The sequence below is a fragment of the Emys orbicularis genome, chromosome 3 (genome assembly GCF_028017835.1).
Source record: "Emys orbicularis isolate rEmyOrb1 chromosome 3, rEmyOrb1.hap1, whole genome shotgun sequence".
NCBI lineage: Eukaryota > Metazoa > Chordata > Testudines > Emydidae > Emys > Emys orbicularis.
In genome coordinates, this window is record NC_088685.1 from 49,484,150 (window position 1) to 49,504,488 (window position 20,339).

General features: G+C 43.1%; 1 protein-coding gene across 1 annotated transcript in view; it reads right to left on the reverse strand.

Annotated features, from left to right (window-relative positions):
- Positions 1–2,609: 2,609 nt before the first annotated feature.
- The window catches only part of BMP5 (bone morphogenetic protein 5), a 76,413-nt gene continuing 58,683 nt past the window's right edge, over positions 2,610–20,339 (reverse strand). Inside the window, exons 5-8 of the mRNA XM_065401010.1 lie at positions 11,417–11,493; positions 7,848–7,958; positions 3,381–3,506; positions 2,610–2,744 (exon numbers count right to left, since the gene is read on the reverse strand). Of these exons, the coding sequence (XP_065257082.1) occupies positions 2,610–2,744; positions 3,381–3,506; positions 7,848–7,958; positions 11,417–11,493 (449 nt within the window). The remainder of the gene's footprint in view (positions 2,745–3,380; positions 3,507–7,847; positions 7,959–11,416; positions 11,494–20,339) is intronic.

The window sequence follows — 20,339 nt, forward strand, 5'->3', positions numbered from 1 at the left end:
GCCCGCTGCCTGCCCTCCTGGTGGTCTGGGGCTGGGGGGACTAGCCTAGGGCAGGGGCCAGTGGCCATGGTGAAGAGGGGCTCTGGACTCCAGCAGTGGGGATGGAAGGGACGGAGACTCAGGTTGAAGGAGCGGGGCTGGAGGCTAGCATCCCCGATCCTGCGGTTCACGCGCCGCCCATGGTATTAACATTATGAATAAGATAAGGATTGAGGCCAAGTCTACACTACAAACTTACATCAGAATACCTGCATCACTCAGGGGGTGTGAAAAATCCACTCTCCCGAATGACACAGTTATACCAACCTACCCCCAGGTGTCGACAGTGCTATGTTGATGGGAGAGCTTTTCCTTTTGACATAGCTACTGCCTCTGATGGAAGTGAATTAACTATGCCAACGGGAGAAGCTCTCCCATTGGCATAGGAGTGTCTTCACTGAAGCGGCACTGATGTAGCTGCACTGTTGCAGCTTTTTAAGTGTAGACCTGCCCTAAGAGTATAAGTGGCAATTGGCTCTATTGAAGTCATTAGAAATACATTGATTGACACCAGCTAAGGATCTGGCCCATAAAGTGCAATTAATTTGAAGAGATAAAATATATATATTCTCTCTCTTTGTCTTTAGCTCAGTAGGTTTATTAGGTACCCACTGTTTTGTTCAGTCTCTAAGGATGATGAAGAAAGTTTAAACTGATTAAAATGGGAACTACTCTCTTATGAATCCTGAATGGAAATGGAATGACCTTAATCATTTACTTAGTATTTTTCAGAGGACAGAAATGTGGAAAGTGTTACATCAGCTACTGTGGGAAAAAGGTGTGGTTGAACATGTGTGTGTTAAAACCCAAAGGTATATGTATGCATTTCTTTGGAGTATGTGAAAATAGTGATGCCAATTGTCTCTCCTCTCAAACAGAGGAAGGATTAGTAAGGAATTGCCAGAGCATTTTTTTTCATCCTTCCTTGTTTGTGCTATATTTTGACTTCAGTTGCTGTTTTAGTAGCTTAGAGAGTTGTAAAACTGTTATTAATACTCTACATGGTTCAAATAATAATTATGTCTTTAAAGTAACAAAATGAAAGCCATTTTGCAACACAGGTCAGTATTAAGACACGGAATTCAGCAAACACTAACCACAGTAATGGCCATTCTCTTTTGTTCCAGCTTTTAAAGAACATGAATTTGACTTTCCAGTATAACATGGCTCAGAATCAAAAAGCAAAGCAGAGCAAATTAGTATTACAGGTTTATTAGATCTTAAAATATAGAAACATATTCCAACAACACATTTTAAAGAATAATATAATTTTCCGTTTCTTATTCTCAAAATAGTACATCATTATTCAAAAATATATTACTTAATGTACACCAAATTCAGTTTCCATTAAATTTTATTTAGAATAAATTGAATTCAAAACATCATAACCATTTACCTGATTCATAAACAAACCCATAACTTTTCTGAAAGTATCCCCCATGCAGTTTAACGTTCATTATCTAAGTGGTCCCCAAACAGCAATTCATTGAAGAAACTTTATTAATATACCTTATTGTACATGAACTGCAATTAGACATAGTTATGGAGGTACATAAAGTATAAAATAGCAATTGAAATGTAATGTTTGGAGAAAATGCTATGACTGAAAAAAAGAAACCCACCCTGTTTAATTTTTTAAAAAGTTAAGTGTATGTTTAACAATTTAAGACAATACTCCAACAGTGAGATAAAATAAATTAGTTTCTGCAAAACACGCACATACCTGATTATATTATTCTGCAATAGTCTGTGTTTTGTGGAATGTGCATTAAATAACCATAGAAATCGGGATTTAAATGAAAAGATTCTGTAAGGCATGAGAAATGTTCTATTCATTTTAAATAACACTCTAATATAGCAATATTTCTACTGAGGCAATTCCCAACAAAACTATATAAAATAATGACTGGTTGTAGAGATGGGAAATCAGGACCTTCTATTCTCCCATAATAACATGGGGATATTCAATGAAATTAAAAGATGGTAAATTCAAAACCGATAAATGAAAATACTTTTTCATACAATGTGCAATTAGACTGTAGAACTCACTGCCAGAAAATGTAATTGAGGCAAAAAACTTAGCAAGACAATAAAAGGGATTGGACATTTATATGGTAACAGGAATATCCAGAGTATAATAGTTAATGCAAACAAGTTTTGGAAGAGATAGTAAGATTAGAGATTAGGAGAGGACCTATTGTGCACAGAGATTATCCTAAAAACTGCCATATAAGGTTTCTTTCACCTTCATCTAAAGCACCTGCTGTTGGCCACTGTCAGAGACAGGATACTGCACTAGACTAACCACAAATCTGACTACAAATGGCAATTCCAATGTTCCTAAATGCCTTACCCAGCAAGAAAAGGAAGCTAAGGAAAACAAATTCTTTCCAGATTTTAATCTTTTACACATTGCACACATATATTAATTCTTGCCCATATGGTAAGGTGGCTCAGGTGAGTGTGGAGTTTTTTTGTTTTTGTTTTTTTGTTATTGAACACACACAAAATCTGCAGCAGTAGTCTTATAGATCATAAACTGACAATTTATTTGAGGAAAGAAGGTTGTACTACAAGTGTTTTGTGTTAACTTGGAAAGCTATAGGCACAGACTCAAGCCGATCTCCACAGAATTCCTGAAGCTTTGAGCCTTTTGCAAAATTCCACAAGCCAAGACGTAACATGTTCCTCCAGTTACACCGATTCTGTTAAAGAAAACAGCTATAACAATTATGTGCAGTCTTTCAGCTTCTATGTTCTACCTACTGTTTGTTTATTTAAACACTGTTCAACATTTCAATTTGTCTAATGGAGAAAAACTTCTAAAAGAAAAATTATGTTTAGCCAAGCATTTTTTCTTCAGTTTCTTTTTTTAGTGCCTTTTCTAAATAAATATCCAAGTATATATTTCATTTGCACAACATAACCAAATGTATTCAATTTCCTTTAACAATATAACAGTCACAGGAGTTCTGGGCTTTCTAACTTAAAAAAAAAACTATACAAAGGTCTTACTTTAAAATGTTGAAATGGACAGAAAAAGGTCTCAGTGAGATCGATTGAAAAACAGCTTTGGAGGTTCTCCAACATAGTAAGGTGACCCATAAAATAAACTGTTTTGAAATTTCACCCATAGAAAAGAAACTATATACCTTTAAATAAATAAAAGCTACTATATACATTACTGTACATTAAATGAGAGATGGCATGAAATGGAATAAGTTTAGGGATGCCTTTTCACTAGCAAGAATTGTATTTTGACTTGATTACAATTCTGAACAAACACTGGGTTTGATTTTTTTTTCTTGTTTTTTATTCTAGTGGCAGCCACACGAACGCACCACCATATTTCTGTATTTTTTCAAAATAACATTGGAACTGTCATCAAAGTAGAGCACTGAGATTGCATTCAGTTTTGTAGGTGCACAGCATGGCTTAGGTACGTGATCAGGGAACATCAAATGAACCTGAAAGAGAGAGAGCGAAATTGCTTATAGACCAAAATAGAAAGATGTAATGGCAAATCTATGGAAAACACAACTATTCAATTTGCAGAGTTCTGTAGTTACAGCTTTTTTTCATTTAGCAACTTTCATAAAAAGCTCACCTCCAGAATGCTCTACTGATTTACATAATAGAATTATACAATAATAGCAGATGGAGAGATAAATTAGGAGGAATAGCCAAGAGAGAAAATTGGTTTTCAGATGAGATTTGAAAAAGAAATGGAGATAGGTCCTGATTCAGGAAAGCACTTAAACATGTGGTTAATACCATCACTATTCAGAACAGAATTTGAGCATTTGCTTAAGTCCCTGATTTAACTAAACTGTCTTCCTGAATCAGAGCCTCAATGGGGAGGGAGAAAGGAAGTTTGTTCCATACAGCAAATGTAGAGGCAAAGGCTCTCACACAGAATGTCTGGATTCTATGACGATTCTAAGAACATGTTTCTCTTTCAGCATCTATATATTTTTAAGGTGTCTATTGCCTTGGCATCTGTGATCCCACTGAAGTCAATGACAATTTTGTCAGGGGAAGCAGAATCAAGCCAAAAGATGGGTGTCAGATGCAGGGAAGGGTAAAGAGAGGTTATTCTCTGAGGTAGGCTGCAGTACTCCAATGGAATGTTAAATAAAAGAAAGGCAATTTTGAGCAGCATCTCAAAATGAATGGAGATATAGTGAAAATAACTGAAAATAGGGGCAACTAAACATACTTTCTCTATCCTTCAAACAAGGCTGGAAGTAATTTTCTACACGTCTGGATAGCTGGAGACTGGGGAGGCCAGAGAGAAGGGAGTTGTGATAGAGAGGGCAAGAGACTATTACGGTATGGATGAAGACTTCAGCAGTAATGGGTTTCATTTGTATGTTAAGTCTTTTAAAATCTGTTATAGCCATCTTTCTAGCAGTAATATAAGCCGATGGTCTTTGCCAGACCAAGAACAGTCAATCAGGAAGTGATTTTTATGTAACTGTTACCATGAGAAGATCTTTTGAAATGAGCAATAATAAATCCCAAAGTATTAGTTTAGTAAGGATGTAGATACACACACACACACACACACACACACACACACACACACACACACACACACACACACACACACCTACCTCAAAACTGATTAACTAATGACAAGCAAAATATTGGAGAAAAAAAAATATTGTCCTCTTGCTAAGCAGACATTTGCCCAGAGCCAGCCTCTGGATTCTATCAAGCCCACAGCCACCAGCATCCCAATTCTGGGAACCCCGTGTGGGTGTTGGGGCTAAATTTGGCTTTCACTAAATACATTTCTTGCCTATTCCATTGTAAAGATAGTTTTGAAAATGTAAGTTAGTCATGAGGATTTGGAATTTGTCGCAGTGATTTTATCTCCTCCGCCCGTGCAATCTCTACTCAGAGCCATCCAGGGTCAGCCTCCTGAGCCTTTGAACCCCTTAGCTTTGAGTTCTGTGATATTTTAGGGATGCCAGTCCTGCTGCTGAAGAAGCTAGTGTCTCCACAAGCTACACCCTGGCTGCCTGCCAGTGAGCCAGCTCCTCTTTTAAGCAGCTAATTTGGCCTCCCAACACTATAGGTCAGAGAAGGGGAGCAGGTTTGACAGTTCAGCAGCGAGAGCGGCAGCTTGACCTGGAGGATTAAATGCAGAATTGGAAGCAAGGAACTCCTGCTCATGAATTTTGGCTCTGACACTACTGCATATATGGCCCTGATCAAATCTCTTAATCATTCTGCCTTACTTTCTCCATCTCCAAAATGGAAATAATAATTAGAGATGGAACAAAAGCCAACCCCTGGATCTGAACACACACGTCCTTTCAATGTGCAGCATCCTGATTCAAATTTTACAATCTCTAATAATACTGATACTAGTATTTGTACTGTAGTGAGGATTCACTTTTTAAATGTTTAAAAGGCATTATTAAGGTGGAATTTTCCAAAGCATTCGGCATTGGCCTAACTCTGCTTCCACTGAAGTCAATAGGAGTTTACCCACGGATGTCAGTGGGAGCAGAGTTAGCTCTACTCCAGCGCTTTTTTGACTCCTATGGATACACCTTAGAAAAAGCAGCTTAGCCCCATGCGGAAATGAAGCTGTGCTGGACCAAAGATTGTTACAAAACAAACCAAAAAGTCAGTTATATTTGGAAGGGTTTCAAGGAACAATCTTGTCCCAAAACAAAGCTGCTTTTTCAGAATGGTGCAATCACCATGGACAGGAGTTGATTACATTTGGATTGGGGGAGAGTGTCTGAATAATTGTTTCCCGAACTCCCCCTGTGTGAACACCTTGAGTAAATCTAAATAATCTGTATAATTTCAGACAAAGTGTTTGGCTACTGCTGACCCAGCTAATTTATGTGCACTTAAAATTCAATTAGCCCCATGGATATTTGGCTGCCCAATAGAATGCATGTGCAGTACAATTTGAACCCCCTGCCCTTAAGAAACTATGGGGGATTTCAGCAAAAACTAGGTGCACACATGAAAGTTGCCCTGCTATGTTTTACCTTGCATGACACGTAATTGCATGAGAGAAACTGTAATCTAATGTCTCACTGAAGCTTGGCAACTTTTCTAGGCAATCTTTGCCATAATAGCTGAAGAGAAATAACAGTTTATTATTGTAAATGTGTTTTTCTTCATCATCACCACATATGCACATTGCCATAGTTCTTGCCAAAGAGCATTACTTTCCCTCTCCAAATGAATCCCTTTCCCACAGCCCATTGCTTACTTCCACCTTTGACTCCCTCCCCTCCTCCTGTCCCCTTCTGCCTCTCTGTGCAGGATCTTGCTGGCTTGAATGTTGGGATGGAAGAATATAAGGTCATTGGCTCTGTAGCTGGGGACTGCCGGGGGTGAGGGGATTGAATGGTGGGAGGAGAAGAGGCACATTTAGTGTATGTTAAAAATGGAACTAACAAGAAATGTGTCCATTGTAGCTCTTTCCCCTGTCCTTCATCGGTCTGTCTTTTAATTATACATGCTGTGCAGACCATGGGCAGTGGGTCATATTCTCAGCTGATGTAAATGAAAAATGAGAGCCTAACATTAGACTCCTATGTCCATATTTAGGCACATAAATAAGTTCCCCTGATTTTTTGAACTGCTGAGCACCCAGTAGCTCCCACCGAAGCTTTCCTAGGGGACTGTTCCAGCAAATGTAAGTCAGAACATCCCATGGCGCTCCATCTTGTGCTGGGCTGGCTTGACCCCCAGCTGGAACCAGGACTGGGAGAGGTGGAAAGGTGGCTGTAAGGCTCTTCCCACTTCAGCTCCACCAAGGGGAGAATCAAATCCAAATGGTACTATGTTTCTAATCATAACTGGGAGCCAGGCATGACAGCACACAGCATGCTTCTTGCTTGCAACTGCATCAGCTCACATATCTTAGAGGTATTTTTCAGTCCAGTCAACTGATTGAGGCTTTTCTGATAACAGTTGAAAACCGAGAGCTGCTGTGCAGCCACAGGTCAAAGTTACTGGAGACTGTAGTGTGAATGTTGATGAGAAACTTCAAAAGGTGCATAAACCACTTGGAAGCAGGGAGGGAGCCCTTCTTTGCTTTACATCAGCACTGTGGCAGATTAGCCACTGGGCCAACGGGGCCCATGCCCAGGGGCCCTGGTCAATTGGGGGACCCCCCAAAATGGGCACCCCTGTGCCCCAACCCTGCTCCGCAGCAGGAATGCCAGGTGGGGTGGGGGAAGCCCCTGTGCCCTAATCCCGGGACTGGAGGAGCTCTAGCTCCCTGCCATGGCCTCAGGGCTGGGGGAGCTCCCAGATGCTGCTGCTACCCCAGGTCTGTGGCTAGGGGAGGGAGAGGACAGAGCTTCTCCAGTCGTGGGGCCGCAGTGGGGAGGGGATAAAATGGGGTGGGGCCGTGGGAAGGGGCAGAATAGGGTGGGGCTGTCGGCGGGGCCGCAGGCAGAAGGAGCGGAATGGGGGAGGGAGTGCAGGTGAAAAGGGGGGGGAGGGGCCCTCACTTGCTCTGTCCCAGGGCTCTACAAAACCTTAATCTGCCTTTGCATCAGCAGAACCCCTCAGTGCTGTGACGCAGTCTTTTTCATGCATTATTGGGTCAGAAACAAAATGTAAATATATCAAAAGGGGCTTTCTGGGCATTTCATCCACTAGCCATTGCAATCACTAATGCTTTTGTACAAGCATGTAATTTAAACAAAATTAATCCAAATCCAATAAAATTAATCCGAATCCAATAGTAATAAACCGAGAGGAAGATGTAGCTCCCTGTCCCAAGCTGCTTGCGTGTTACAAAAATGATCTAACAGACATACCAGAGTCTGAACTATGGCATGGTTTGTAGCATTCATGTGGGCATTGAGTGGAAAGGAGCATTCTCCATCACAGTAGAACGCAGCATAGCCCTCTGGTGCTATTATCCAATCCTGAAATATAAAACCATAAGCAAACTAAATAATAACAAAAACAAACAGACAATCTGAATCCTTCCCAGTTCAATCAATTGAAAACTGTATCACTATCATTCTAATTTGGATCCAGGATGACTGAATAAGGCATATACAGAAATACAATATTTGGAAAAAAATTGTCCTAATCTCTGTTCCTACAAAACCAAGATGAAAATTGAGTTAAACCTAGAAATATGTACTGAATACCCCCAACTAACCAACCAGTGAGGGAATTTAGCAAAGAAATACATTGGAACTAGCCTTTAAAATACTTTTCCTCCCACTTTGAAATTCTCGCAAGGGTGCTGGAACAATTTGTATAGTGGGGGTGCTGAGAGCCACTGAACCAAACTATAAACCCTGTATAATGGAAACCACTTCAAGCCAGGGAGTGCTACAGTATCCCCCACACTCTTAGTTCCAGCACCTATGAATTCTCAGGCTATTTCTGGTTCACTAAAAACATCCCAAATGCATCATTCTCTGGCATATCCAATGCCATTAATCCCTATGATTTGCTTGAGACTAAGGGTATGTCTACACCCAGCCGCTACTTCGGCGGCTGGGAATCGAAGTTCCGGGTTTGATTTATCGCGTCTGGTCTGGACGCGATATATCGATCCCGGAAGCGCTCGCCGTCGACTGCGGTACTCCAGCTCGGCGAGAGGAGTACCGCGGAGTCGACGGGGAGCCTGCCTGCCGCGTGTGGACCGCGTCTGAACCGCGGTAAGTTCGAACTAAGGTATGTCGACTTCAGCTACGTTATTCACGTAGCTGAATTTGCGTACCTTAGTTCGAATTTGGGGGTTAGTGTAGACCAGGCCTAAGAGTATTTATGGTCTTAGGAGTTGCATGGGGGATGGTGGCATTAGTGATGTTACAGAATGATCAGTTTGGGGGGTCTTCAGCAAGCCATAAAACAGATAATTTTTCACAAAGAGAAAAAGGTATTTTTAAAAGTTTAGTTAGAGAATTTTTCTTTGCTGAATTCCCCCATGGCCTGGCTGAGGTGGGGAGGGGGAGGGGAGCATTAAGCACATATTTTGGGGGTTAACCCAATTTTCATTGTAGTCCTGTTCACTGTTAGTTTCACTGATCCATTTTTGAATTGCTATACTTGGTTAGGTGCTTGCATTATGAAATTATCTATTATTTTTATAAATATGTATTTAGAGAAATCTGAGCTACACAAGCTGCAACATTTTCATGAAATATTATTTTACATTTTCTGTGAAACCTTGCTTTGCCCATGATCTCAAAGTGCCTTACAAATGATGGGCCCTGTTGTGGAAAAATCTATGGGAGAACAAGTACCGGGTACTTGGAAAACTCTGAACATCCATGTAGTGAGGAAGGATGGTCCAGAAGTCAGGCACTCACTTAGGAATTGGGAAACTTGCATTCAAGTCCCTGCTCTGCCACAGACTTACTGTGTGACCTCAGGCAAGTCACTTACTCTGTGCCTCAGTTCCCCATCTGTAAAATGAGAATAACAATACTACCTTACCTGACAGGGGTTTTGTGAGGATAAAACTCTCAAATACTACAGTAATAGGAGCCCTATAAATACCTAAGATAGATATCTAGAAGCTAGAGCATTTCCAAAGAACATTGAGGGTGTCCGGGCCTTTTGCCTATGGATCTGGCAGGATGCTTGATATGCTAATCCTATAGATATCCCATGAGCCACATACAAATAGCACAGGGACACCATAGAGGGCAGAGGCATTTGTGCAAGAGCTGCTATGTCCACATTACTATTCAGATCCTCATCACAATCCCACCACGAGTCAGGAGTCCAGTTCTTCCTTGCCCTAGTCTGGCCTCTTCACACTCCAAGGGGACGGCCAGACTGAGCAGGAAAACAAAGGAATTAACGTTAATGGTGGGAATGATGCCACAGAGTGACTCTCCTTTAACCACATAAAGGAACTTCTGCTGAGTCAAAAGAAGCTAATGCTGCTCGAGTTCAATCCTCTTTGTCAGTTTTTTTGCTTTTTTAGTGGGGTTTCCAGTACTTTAATCCCCTTTATAGCTAACATTGGAGGCAGATGACATAACCCTAAGAACAGTGGCCAAAAATGTAAAACTTGGGTGCCTAAAGTTAAACATCTATATCCATATTACCCACTCAACTTCTGTTTATGTGCTTAAATATGGATTTAGAACCCTAACTTAAGCCATCCAATTTGAAAATTTTAGCCAGTTGATTCTTTTTGGCCTTATAGCTAAAACCAAGTACAGTATTAGAGGCAACTAAGTATATGCCTCAGCTCATATTTAGGGATTACATCCTGACTACACCTAGCAATGAACACTTTAGTTTTAACATGAGTGTTTTATATTATTTATAGGAATCACATCAACCATCACTGAAATGAAACTACCTCTGGGGTATAATGTTGCAACTGTTTAAGAGCGCACAGCAGTTCTACACATCTAGGAAGCAAAAATGAATTCCGTTTTAAATTGATATTGCAGAGGGAATTTAAGTATACATGGAAACCTGAAATGTGTTATCTAAATCAGTCGCTGATGGCCTTCCCATTATTTCCTTAATAAAATATTTCCTTTGCAAACAGCTTTTGCTTCTCTGGAAGAACCCAGCAGAGCCTCTATTTTCTCTGTCTTTTTTTGCCTTACCTCTGCTTTCATGGCCCCACAGGCACCGTCTTTTCTGTTAAACTACGACTGCATAAAGGGGTTGCTGTTGAGTGATTCAGGACACCTTGTAGGGGCTGAAAGCTCTGCTTCCACAGGGCTCCAAACCCAGATGGTATAATTCTCATCTGTCATTACACAGCAAGTGCAGGAACTAGAAAGAGACTCAAGCCAAATCTGGATCTGGATTTCAAATACTCCACAAATTAGCAAGGGTGCTGGAACAATTTGTATAGTGGGGGTTCTGAGAGCCATTCAACCAAACTGTATATGATGGAAACCACCTCAAGCCAAGGGGTGCAGCAGCACCCCTACTTCCAGCACCTATGAAGTTTAGGGGTGTTCAGAGCTGGGATTTAGGTTTGATCAAATATTGAAAGAGGGTTGAGTGACAGGATTCTGATGCAGATTCAAACCCCAGCACCACCAATGTACACAGGGTGTTCAGATCTGGAGTAATGGTTAGGGCCTATCCCTAGTAAAACCGATTAATTTATCAGGGCTATAAACCTATTTATGTCTGGGGTATTTATCACACAGACTCATCAGCTATTTTCCCACAGGACTCAGTGGGTTGTAAACATGAATAGCTCTATAACTGCTACCAAAGGATTGCATACAGGATCACACATCATTACAAAGTGCACTTTGAGAATTCTTGCTTCTTCAATGCAGCACCAGTTACCACCAGGGGAAATCCCTCTACAACAGATGATAGATTGTAAACGAGATTATAGAAATTAGCTGATAAGAAAGAGCATTGGTATCCATACCTGCCATCCCAAGTCACGGAAACTCACATAAAGTTCATGTTTTTTACAGGCTTGCTTTTGTTCACTTGTGTTGTAATCTACAGAAAGAAAAAGACACTGTTCAGACATACTGCTCTGGAAGACAAGATTCAGCTATTTTAAGTTCCTTGGCAAACTTGCACAAAGCAAAGGAACAGAAATACTCTCATTTCTACAGCTAGGGCTGATCCATAAAGTCAATATAATTTTGAAGTTCAGAATCCCCAATCTCAGGCTGGCATAGAATATCAAGGTTGGAAGGGACCTCAGGAGGTCATCTAGTCCAACCCCCTGCTCAAAGCAGGACCAATCCCCAGACAGATTTTTGCCCCAGATCCCTAAATGGCCCCCTCAAGGGTTGAACTCTCAACCCTAGGTTTAGCAGGCCAATGCTCAAACCACTGAGCTATCCCTCCCCCCATAGTTTGTGTACAGAGTGGAAATAATGCATTCAGGATTAGGGGAAATAACTTTTTATGCTGCCTAACTGCTAGCTATTGAAGTAGCAGGTCCGATAATATTGGCAGATATAATTTTGCAAGCTGGAAAAAGAACATCAAGGGCCTGATCTAAAACTCACTGAAGACAGTGGGAGTCTTTGCACTGGGCTTTGGATCAGGTCTCAAGTGCCAGACAAAGAGTTGGAGGGGCCCCAATTTCAAATTATAAATATAAAAGGCATAATTCCAGTTATTTAAATCTTAGCACATTTTGCATAGCTAAATTTTTTACTATTGTAAAAAATATCTGCCAACAAATGACCTTTAGCTGTTAATACAAATGTAAGCAAGTAGCACAATAGATGCACTTTAAAGGCCTGATTGTCTCTGGCCCTGGGATAGGTGTGCTAAAATGGGAAGACCCACAGAGCCTTCTCTACACCCTTGTGCACTCTGACATAATCCCTCTCCTTGGGGAAGTACAAAGATGTGGGGAAGTCCTGGTCCCATCCCATCACTACCCTATCTGAGCAGTTGGATGGGAATACAAGGCAACAGGCTGTAGCACCTCAAGGGATGCTACATCTTAGCACATTCTCCTGCTTGCCTGGGATCTGGGAGAGTGATTATGCCTCCTGATGATGTTCAACATTACAGCCAGTTTAAAAAAAAAAAAAGATTTTGGTGAAAAAATGTTAAGACAAACAATGGCTTTTTGATCAAAACAAACATTTTCATAGAACATTTTCATTTTGGTAGAAATTTCATAACCCCCCTCCCTTCCTGGAAACTGAAAACCCAAAATACTTTGGTAAATTTGGGGGGTTGAATAAAAATTTCAATGTTCAGAAACTGACTTTTTTTAAAACTGAGAATGGTTTTCAAAAAACAAAAGTTTTTGGAGGTTTCAGGGCAGGGGTTTGTGTGTCTGTCTTTTTTAACACAGTTTCTTGGGAAATGCAGGGGACCTTTTTTAAAATTTCTGATGACAAATAATTTCATTTTCCAGCCTGCTCTATTTAATGTAGTGTGGAATGACATGGTTAGGCTTTCTTGCCTGGAATAGCTCTGGCATGTCCTGCAGGTATGTTAGGGTATGTCTACACTACGAGAGTAGTTCGATTTTACTTAAATCGAATATGTGGAATCGATATTACAAAGTCGAACGTGTGTGTCCACACTAAGGACAGTAATTCGACTTTGTGAGTCCACACTAATGGGGCAAGCGTCGACATTGGAAGCGGTGCACTGTGGGCAGCTATCCCACAGTTCCCGCAGTCCCCGCTGCCCATTGGAATTCTGGGTTGAGCCACCAATGCCTTCTGGGTAAAAAAATGTGTCGAGGGTGCTTTTGGGTAACTGTCGTCATCCGACCGTCACTCCCGCCCTCCCTCCCTTAAAGCGCCGGCGGGAAATCAGTTCGCGCACTTTTCTGGTCAGTGACAGCGCGGACGCCACAGCACTGCGAGCATGGAGCCCACTGCGACCATCGCTGCAGTTATGGCCGTTGTCAACACCTCGCACCTTATCATCCACCTTTCCCAGAGGCAGATGCTGAGAAATCGGGCGAGGAGGCTACGGCAGCGCGGTGAGGACCTGAAGTCTGAGAGTGGCACAGACCTGTCACAAAGCACGGGACCCCGCGCCAAGGACATCATGGTGGCAATGGGTCATGTTGATGTTGTGGAACGGCGATTCTGGGCCCGGGAAACAAGCACGGACTGGTGGGACCGCATAGTGCTGCATGTCTGGGATGAATCACAGTGGCTGCGAAACTTTCGCATGCGGAAGGGGACTTTCATGGAACTTTGTGAGTTGCTGTCCCCTGCCCTGAAGCGCAATGACACCCGGATGCGAGCAGCCCTGAGTGTCCAGAAGCGAGTGGCCATAGCCCTCTGGAAGCTTGCAACGCCGGACAGCTACCGGTCAGTCGCGAACCACTTTGGCGTGGGCAAATCTACCGTGGGGGTTGTTGTCATGCAAGTAGCCAACGCAATCGTTGAGCTACTGCTCTCAAAGGTAGTGACCCTGGGAAACGCGCAGGTCATCATAGATGGCTTCGCCGCGATGGGATTCCCAAACTGCGGTGGGGCTATAGATGGAACTCACATCCCTATCCTGGGACCGGACCACCAGGCCAGCCAGTACATTAACCGAAAGGGCTACTTTTCAATGGTGCTGCAAGCACTGGTGGACCATAGGGGATGTTTTACAAACATCAACGTCGGATGGCCGGGCAAGGTTCATGACGCTTGTGTTTTCAGGAACTCTGGTCTGTTTAGACGGCTGCAGGAAGGTATTTACTTCCCGGACCACAAAATAACTCTTGGGGATGTGGAGATGCCTATAGTCATCCTCGGGGACCCAGCCTACCCGCTAATGCCCTGGCTCATGAAGCCCTATACTGGCGCCCTGGACACTGAAAAAGAACTCTTCAACTACCGGCTGAGCAAGTGCAGAATGGTGGTGGAGTGTGCTTTTGGCCGTCTCAAGGGGAGATGGAGAACCTTACTGACTCGCTGTGATCTCAGCGAAACCAATATCCCCATTGTTATTGCAGCTTGCTGTGTGCTCCACAATCTTTGTGAGAGCAAGGGGGAGACCTTTATGGCGGGGTGGGAGGTTGAGGCAAATAGCCTGGCATCTGATTACGCCCAGCCAGACAGCCGGGCGATTAGAAGAGCCCAGCAGGACGCGCTGTGCATCCGGGACGCTTTGAAAGCTAGGTTCCTGACTGAGCAGGGTAACCTGTGACTATTAAGTTTGTTTACAGAGAAGCTGAACCTGCCCCCGTTTCTTTACCCAGTAAATGTTCACTATCCTCTCCAGTTACATACCCCGTTCACCCCGTTCCCCCCCCTTCCAACACACGTTTAAAAATAAAATCACTTGAATTTTGTTAATGAACACCGTTTTCTTTATTACTGTTTTCTCAATAAAGTGTTGAACCTGGGACGCAGACTGTGGTGGGGAGCGGGTGTAGTGTAGTGATGCAAAGGACGCTTCTAAAAACTCCAGGAATGACAGGCTCCGCACTGATGGACTGGTTGTTTCAACGGAGCCTGCCACCCCTCCTGTTTGGGACTCTGTGTGTGGGGGCTATGTGACTTTGTGGCAGGGGGAGGACGGTTACAGATCGCCTGCTGCGTGGCTCTGTGATCCAGGATAAGGACCGCTGCATAAGATCTCTAACTGCCCTCCCCCGCCACAAAGTCACAGAGCCCCCCCCACACACAGAACATGAAAACCATCTCCCAGACTGACCAGGGTAACTAGTGACTGCAATGTGTGTGTGCCCTGCTGCTGAACCTGCCCCCGCCTCTGTACCCTGGTAAAGGTGACTGTCCTGTCCAATTACCAACCCCCTTCCCCCCCTTCAGACAGACTCTCCTCTAAAAGAACATGATGGAAACAGTACTTAACAGAAACATATTTTTTATTAGCAACTACACATGAAACTGGGGGATGAAACTTGGACGGGGGCTTGGGTGAGGCGGGGAGGAAAGGACTTATCAAATTTTGGGGAATGAGAGCCTTCTGGTACTTGAGCAGTCTGCAGGGGTGGAGTGAGAGTTTTCACGGACTCTGCCGCCCCTCCTTCTTTGGACTTTGGGTGAGGGGGGTATGGGACTTGGTGGCGGGGGAGGGTGGTTACAGATAGACTGCAGCGGGGCTCTGTCCTCCTGCCTCCGGTCCTGCAGAACATCCACAAGGCGCCGGAGCGTGTCCGTTTGCTCCCTCATTAGTCCAAGCAGCATTTGAGTCGCCTGCTGGTCTTCCTGCCGCCACCTCTCCTCCCGTTCCATGTGTGATCGGTGCATTTGGGACAAGTTCTCCCTCCACTGGGTCTGCTGGGCTGCCTGGGCTCGGGAGCAGCCCATAAGTTCCAAGAACATGTCCTCCCGTGTCCTCTTCTTCCTACGCCTAATCTGCGCTAGCCTCTGGGAGTGTATGCCAGGCTAGGTCGGGAGACAGTCGCAGCTGTGGGATGGGAAAAAGGGAGTGAATTCCTCAGAAAGATAAATTTAGTTGTGAACAAAGAACATAGTCTTTCTCTGTGAACAAGACCATGCACAGCACCTATCACATGCGCACTCAGGACAAGGTCGAATTTTCGGCCTTCGCATTCAGTGCCTGGGGTCTTGCAGTGCAGATCAGAGAAGCGGGGCAGGACACCAGAATTTGTGTAGCAGGCCGACATGGTAAGCCGTAGACTTGTGGCTGCTTAAAACTTTAATAATAGCACTGGCCTCCTTTCACGTTGAAAGCAATGCCAGTCCCTGCTGCCAGCAATCCGGCAAGCATGAACTCTGCCCCGTCCCACCCCCTCGCGGCTGTCCCAGGGAAAGATCCCTGTATGCTGCCCCTCTCCCGCCTCCACCGCGTGGCTGTAAACCGCTGGTTACAGTTCTGTAAAGGAACAGGCAAGCAGTCCCAATACTAACATTCGCCTACCTAATTCAAAGCAGGTCACCATGAGCGACATCACTCTGATGAGGATTTCAGAGACGGAGAAAGAAAGGATGCTTCGGGAAAGCCTGCAAAGACCAGGGCCGTATGCCGCCATGCTCTGCAAGGCAATGATACCCGAGTACTTGCTTGTCTCCTGGCGCAGAAACGTTTCGTACTATGGAGAACCCAATAAGGCCGCTCTCCCAAGGAACCTCATGCAAAGGCTTTCCAATTACCTCCAGGAGAGCTTCGTGGAGATGTCCCTGGAGGATTTCAGCTCTATCCCCGGACATATAGACCGGATTTTACTGTAGCTGCACTGGCAGGGACTAAACAGTAGAGCGGCTAGGGCAGAACAATCATGCTAAACCGGACATTGTTAGATTTTTTTTCAGTAGTTGCACTGCCAAGGACTGAAACGTTAAGCGCCTAGGGCAAAGTAATCATGCAAAACCCATTGTTAATATTGTTAATATTCCTGTTCTGTTAAAAATAAATGTTTACATGTTTAAAACACTTACTGACTGATCCTTCCCCTGATTCTGTGTCCGGGTTAACGCCTGGGGACGGTTGGTAGGGGATCTCTGTAAGGGTGATGAAGAGATCCTGGCTGTCGGGGAAATCAGCGTTGTAAGCGCTGTCGACTGCCTCGTCCTCCTCATCTCCTTCCTCATCTTCCCCGTCCGCTAACATGTCCGAGGAAGCGGCCGTCGACAATATCCCATCCTCAGAGTCCACGGTCAGTGGTGGGGTAGTGGTGGCGGCCGCACCTAGGATGGAATGCAGTGCCTCGTAGAAATGGGATGTCTGGGGCTGGGATCCGGAGCGTCCGTTTGCCTCTTTGGTCTTCTGGTAGCCTTGTCTCAGCTCCTTGATTTTCACGCGGCACTGCGTTGCATCCCGGCTGTATCCTCTCTCTGCCATGGCTTTAGAGATCTTCTCGTAGATATTTGCATTCCGTCTTTTCGATCGCAGCTCGGAAAGCACGGACTCATCGCCCCACACAGCGATCAGATCCAAGACTTCCCGATCAGTCCATGCTGGGGCCCTTTCTATTCAGAGATTGCATGGCCATCTCTGCTGGAGAGCTCTGCATCGTTGCCAGTGCTGCTGAGCTCGCCACGATGTCCAAACAGGAAATGAGATTCAAACTGCCCAGACAGGAAAAGGAATTCAAATTTTCCCGGGGCTTTTCCTGTGTGGCTGGTCAGAGCATCCGAGCTCGGACTGCTGTCCAGAGCGTCAACAGAGTGGTGCACTGTGGGATAGCTCCCGGAGCTATTACCGTCGATTTCCATCCACACCTAGCCTAATTCGACATGGCCATGTCGAATTTAGCGCTACTCCCCTCGTTGGGGAGGAGTACAGAAGTCGAATTTAAGAGACCTCTATGTCGAACTAAATAGCTTTGTGGTGTGGACGGGTGCATAGTTAATTCGATGTAATGGCGCTAAATTCGACATAAACTCGTAGTGTAGACCAGGCCTTAGATAGGTACAGCCATTAAAGGTTCTGGTTAGAACTTGGGCTTGATTCTGCACAGTGCTCTCCAGCTCAGATCCCCAAAATGCTGAAGTATGTGCTTAGCTTTAAACATGTTAATGGTCTCATTAACTTCAGCTTAATTTTAAATAATTTTTTTCTAGATTGGCCTGGCGTGCTCACCACTAGGATTGTGTCCTTGGTTAATAATGCAAATACACTGAGGACTAATATTAGTTCAAAATCTTAAACAAGTTCTCTTTGATAACTTTCTATGAATATTTTACTAGTTTTAATGCTCCTTGAAGATGAATTTTGAGCTCGCATACTCAAACTCTCAAAATGAATTTTAAATTCATGTTCCATGAAAAACCACACAAGAAACTGGATTATGAGTTATACTCATTCAACAAGGAAATAAAGACAATGCCATGTGTCATTTCAAATTTCAAGCACTAAATTTAGAATAGAAAGCGATAGTATAAATGAAATGTGTGAAAAATATGACTGAATAATTTCAGAAAGAAACACGCAGAATAAAGTCACAATCCATTTGTAGATGGTCCACAAACAGAAAAACAGGTGGAAGCTGGTGAATAAATTATTCTTTATCAAGTTTTCCATCAGATTGAGCTCTGGAATCAATTTCTAATTTTTTCAACTTTTCATGTTTAACACACAACCTTCAGCACCAAAAAGACTGTGGAGGGGGCCCTAGGGCTGTGGGAAGAAGGCTCCATAATAAATATGTATGGCATCACTTCAGATATCTTCACAGTCTTGAAAATCCCAAAAAACTACTTTTAAGAAAATAGATTAATGCTGTGTGGATGTGAAAAAGTCCCAGGATACTTGATATGCAGACATGCATTCGACACATAGCTTTCTGAAACCTACCTAACCACACACCTATTTAGAATGTTAAACTACTAAAGCAAATTCATAGTCCTTCCCTACATTCTGCCTTTTATATAAGACAAATGTTGTGTGTAATGTAACATTACATAAAAGTAGCCACGGTGACATTTACAACAGGATCTGGTGCCAAGGATCCAGTTTCACATTCTGTAGCTTCAAGGTCCATATGCTTATTCTGTCAGGCATCAAAACCATGGGATATTATGACTGAGTAAACTTTGTACCTAAGCCATCCAGGGACTGCAGTTGTGTTCCAAATCTGTATGTGGCAGAAGGAGCTGTGGGGGTAGGGCAAGGGAATCAGATTTGTTATTCCTATGCATATTCACTGGCAGTCAGAGAGTATTTTGGTTTCTAAAGAAGAGATGGAAGTTGAGACATATGAATCTGCCTGCATTTACTATCACAAAGTACCATATGCTTAATTAATTAGTGTGACAGCAACCAATAAAATCCAGGAAATACACTGTTTAGCATGTTTTTCCATTCTTATCTCATAGCATCAGGAATAAAAAGTACCACAGCCTTGCTTTTGAATTTCCGGGTAGATGTCAGTTTGCATCACTGCCTTTATATTATTAAAATATAGATTTCATTTTGTGCCAAATTACTATTTCCCCCCCCTTTTCAGAACCACTTTTTGAGGAAAAGGCTGGGTTTTTTTTTTTTTTTTTTTTTGGTCCATTTCAGGACAAGTTAAAGAAAGAAAAAATACTTTTCCTCTAATCCCTTACTCAGCTAGACAACTCCATTGTGACCAAAATGTAAGTAGCACCTGAGTAAGAACTGAAGAAATACTGCAAATTTCACCCCTCTGTGTGGAACAGAAGGCGGGGCCTGGAGGATACATTCTGCTTTCTGCAGTGTGTTCTTGCATTGCATTTAAGCCATGTGCCCTAAAGTTTTCACTCAATAGAGGGAGGTTAAGCACAGACCTGTCAACATCAAGAAGAAAACTTTTGCCAGATTGTTACAATCAGTAACATTTTATATATATATATAGGTTTTGTTCTTATTCACATTTTGTTTGTTTGCGTGCACGTGCAGGAGTATTTCAAAAAGGAGTTTCCCAGTTTTAATTAGCTGTAAGGGAGAAAAGAATGAAGTGAAATATGGCAAGTAGGAATGTCTTTCTTGACTTGGTGAGAGAGTGAAATGAACCTAATTCTCGTGAGAACAAAAACAAAAGGTAAGAATGATTGGGTTGAAGTCAAGAAAGGAAGTTCCCAAACAAGTGTCTTCTGCAAAATGATAAAGAAATAAGACTAAATCCTGTGCTATACAAATGGCAGCAACCATAACAGGAGCATGTCATGTGGCTTATGCAGAACAGCATTTCCCACCAAACCTACCTGACTCTGAGGCATTTGGCCAGAGGTTACACAACAGGTAAAGAGATAAGGAACCAAATTCTGTAATTACACCACTTACAATTCCATTCACTTTGATGGAATTGCATGGGGTATAAATTGGAATAGAATTTGACCTACTGACATAAGCTTAGGTATTTGCAGTGTTGTTGTAGCCACATTCGTCCCAGGATATTATTTATTTTATCTTGAAGGAATCCCAAGGCACTTTGCAACATGAAATATAGATGACTAAATATAATT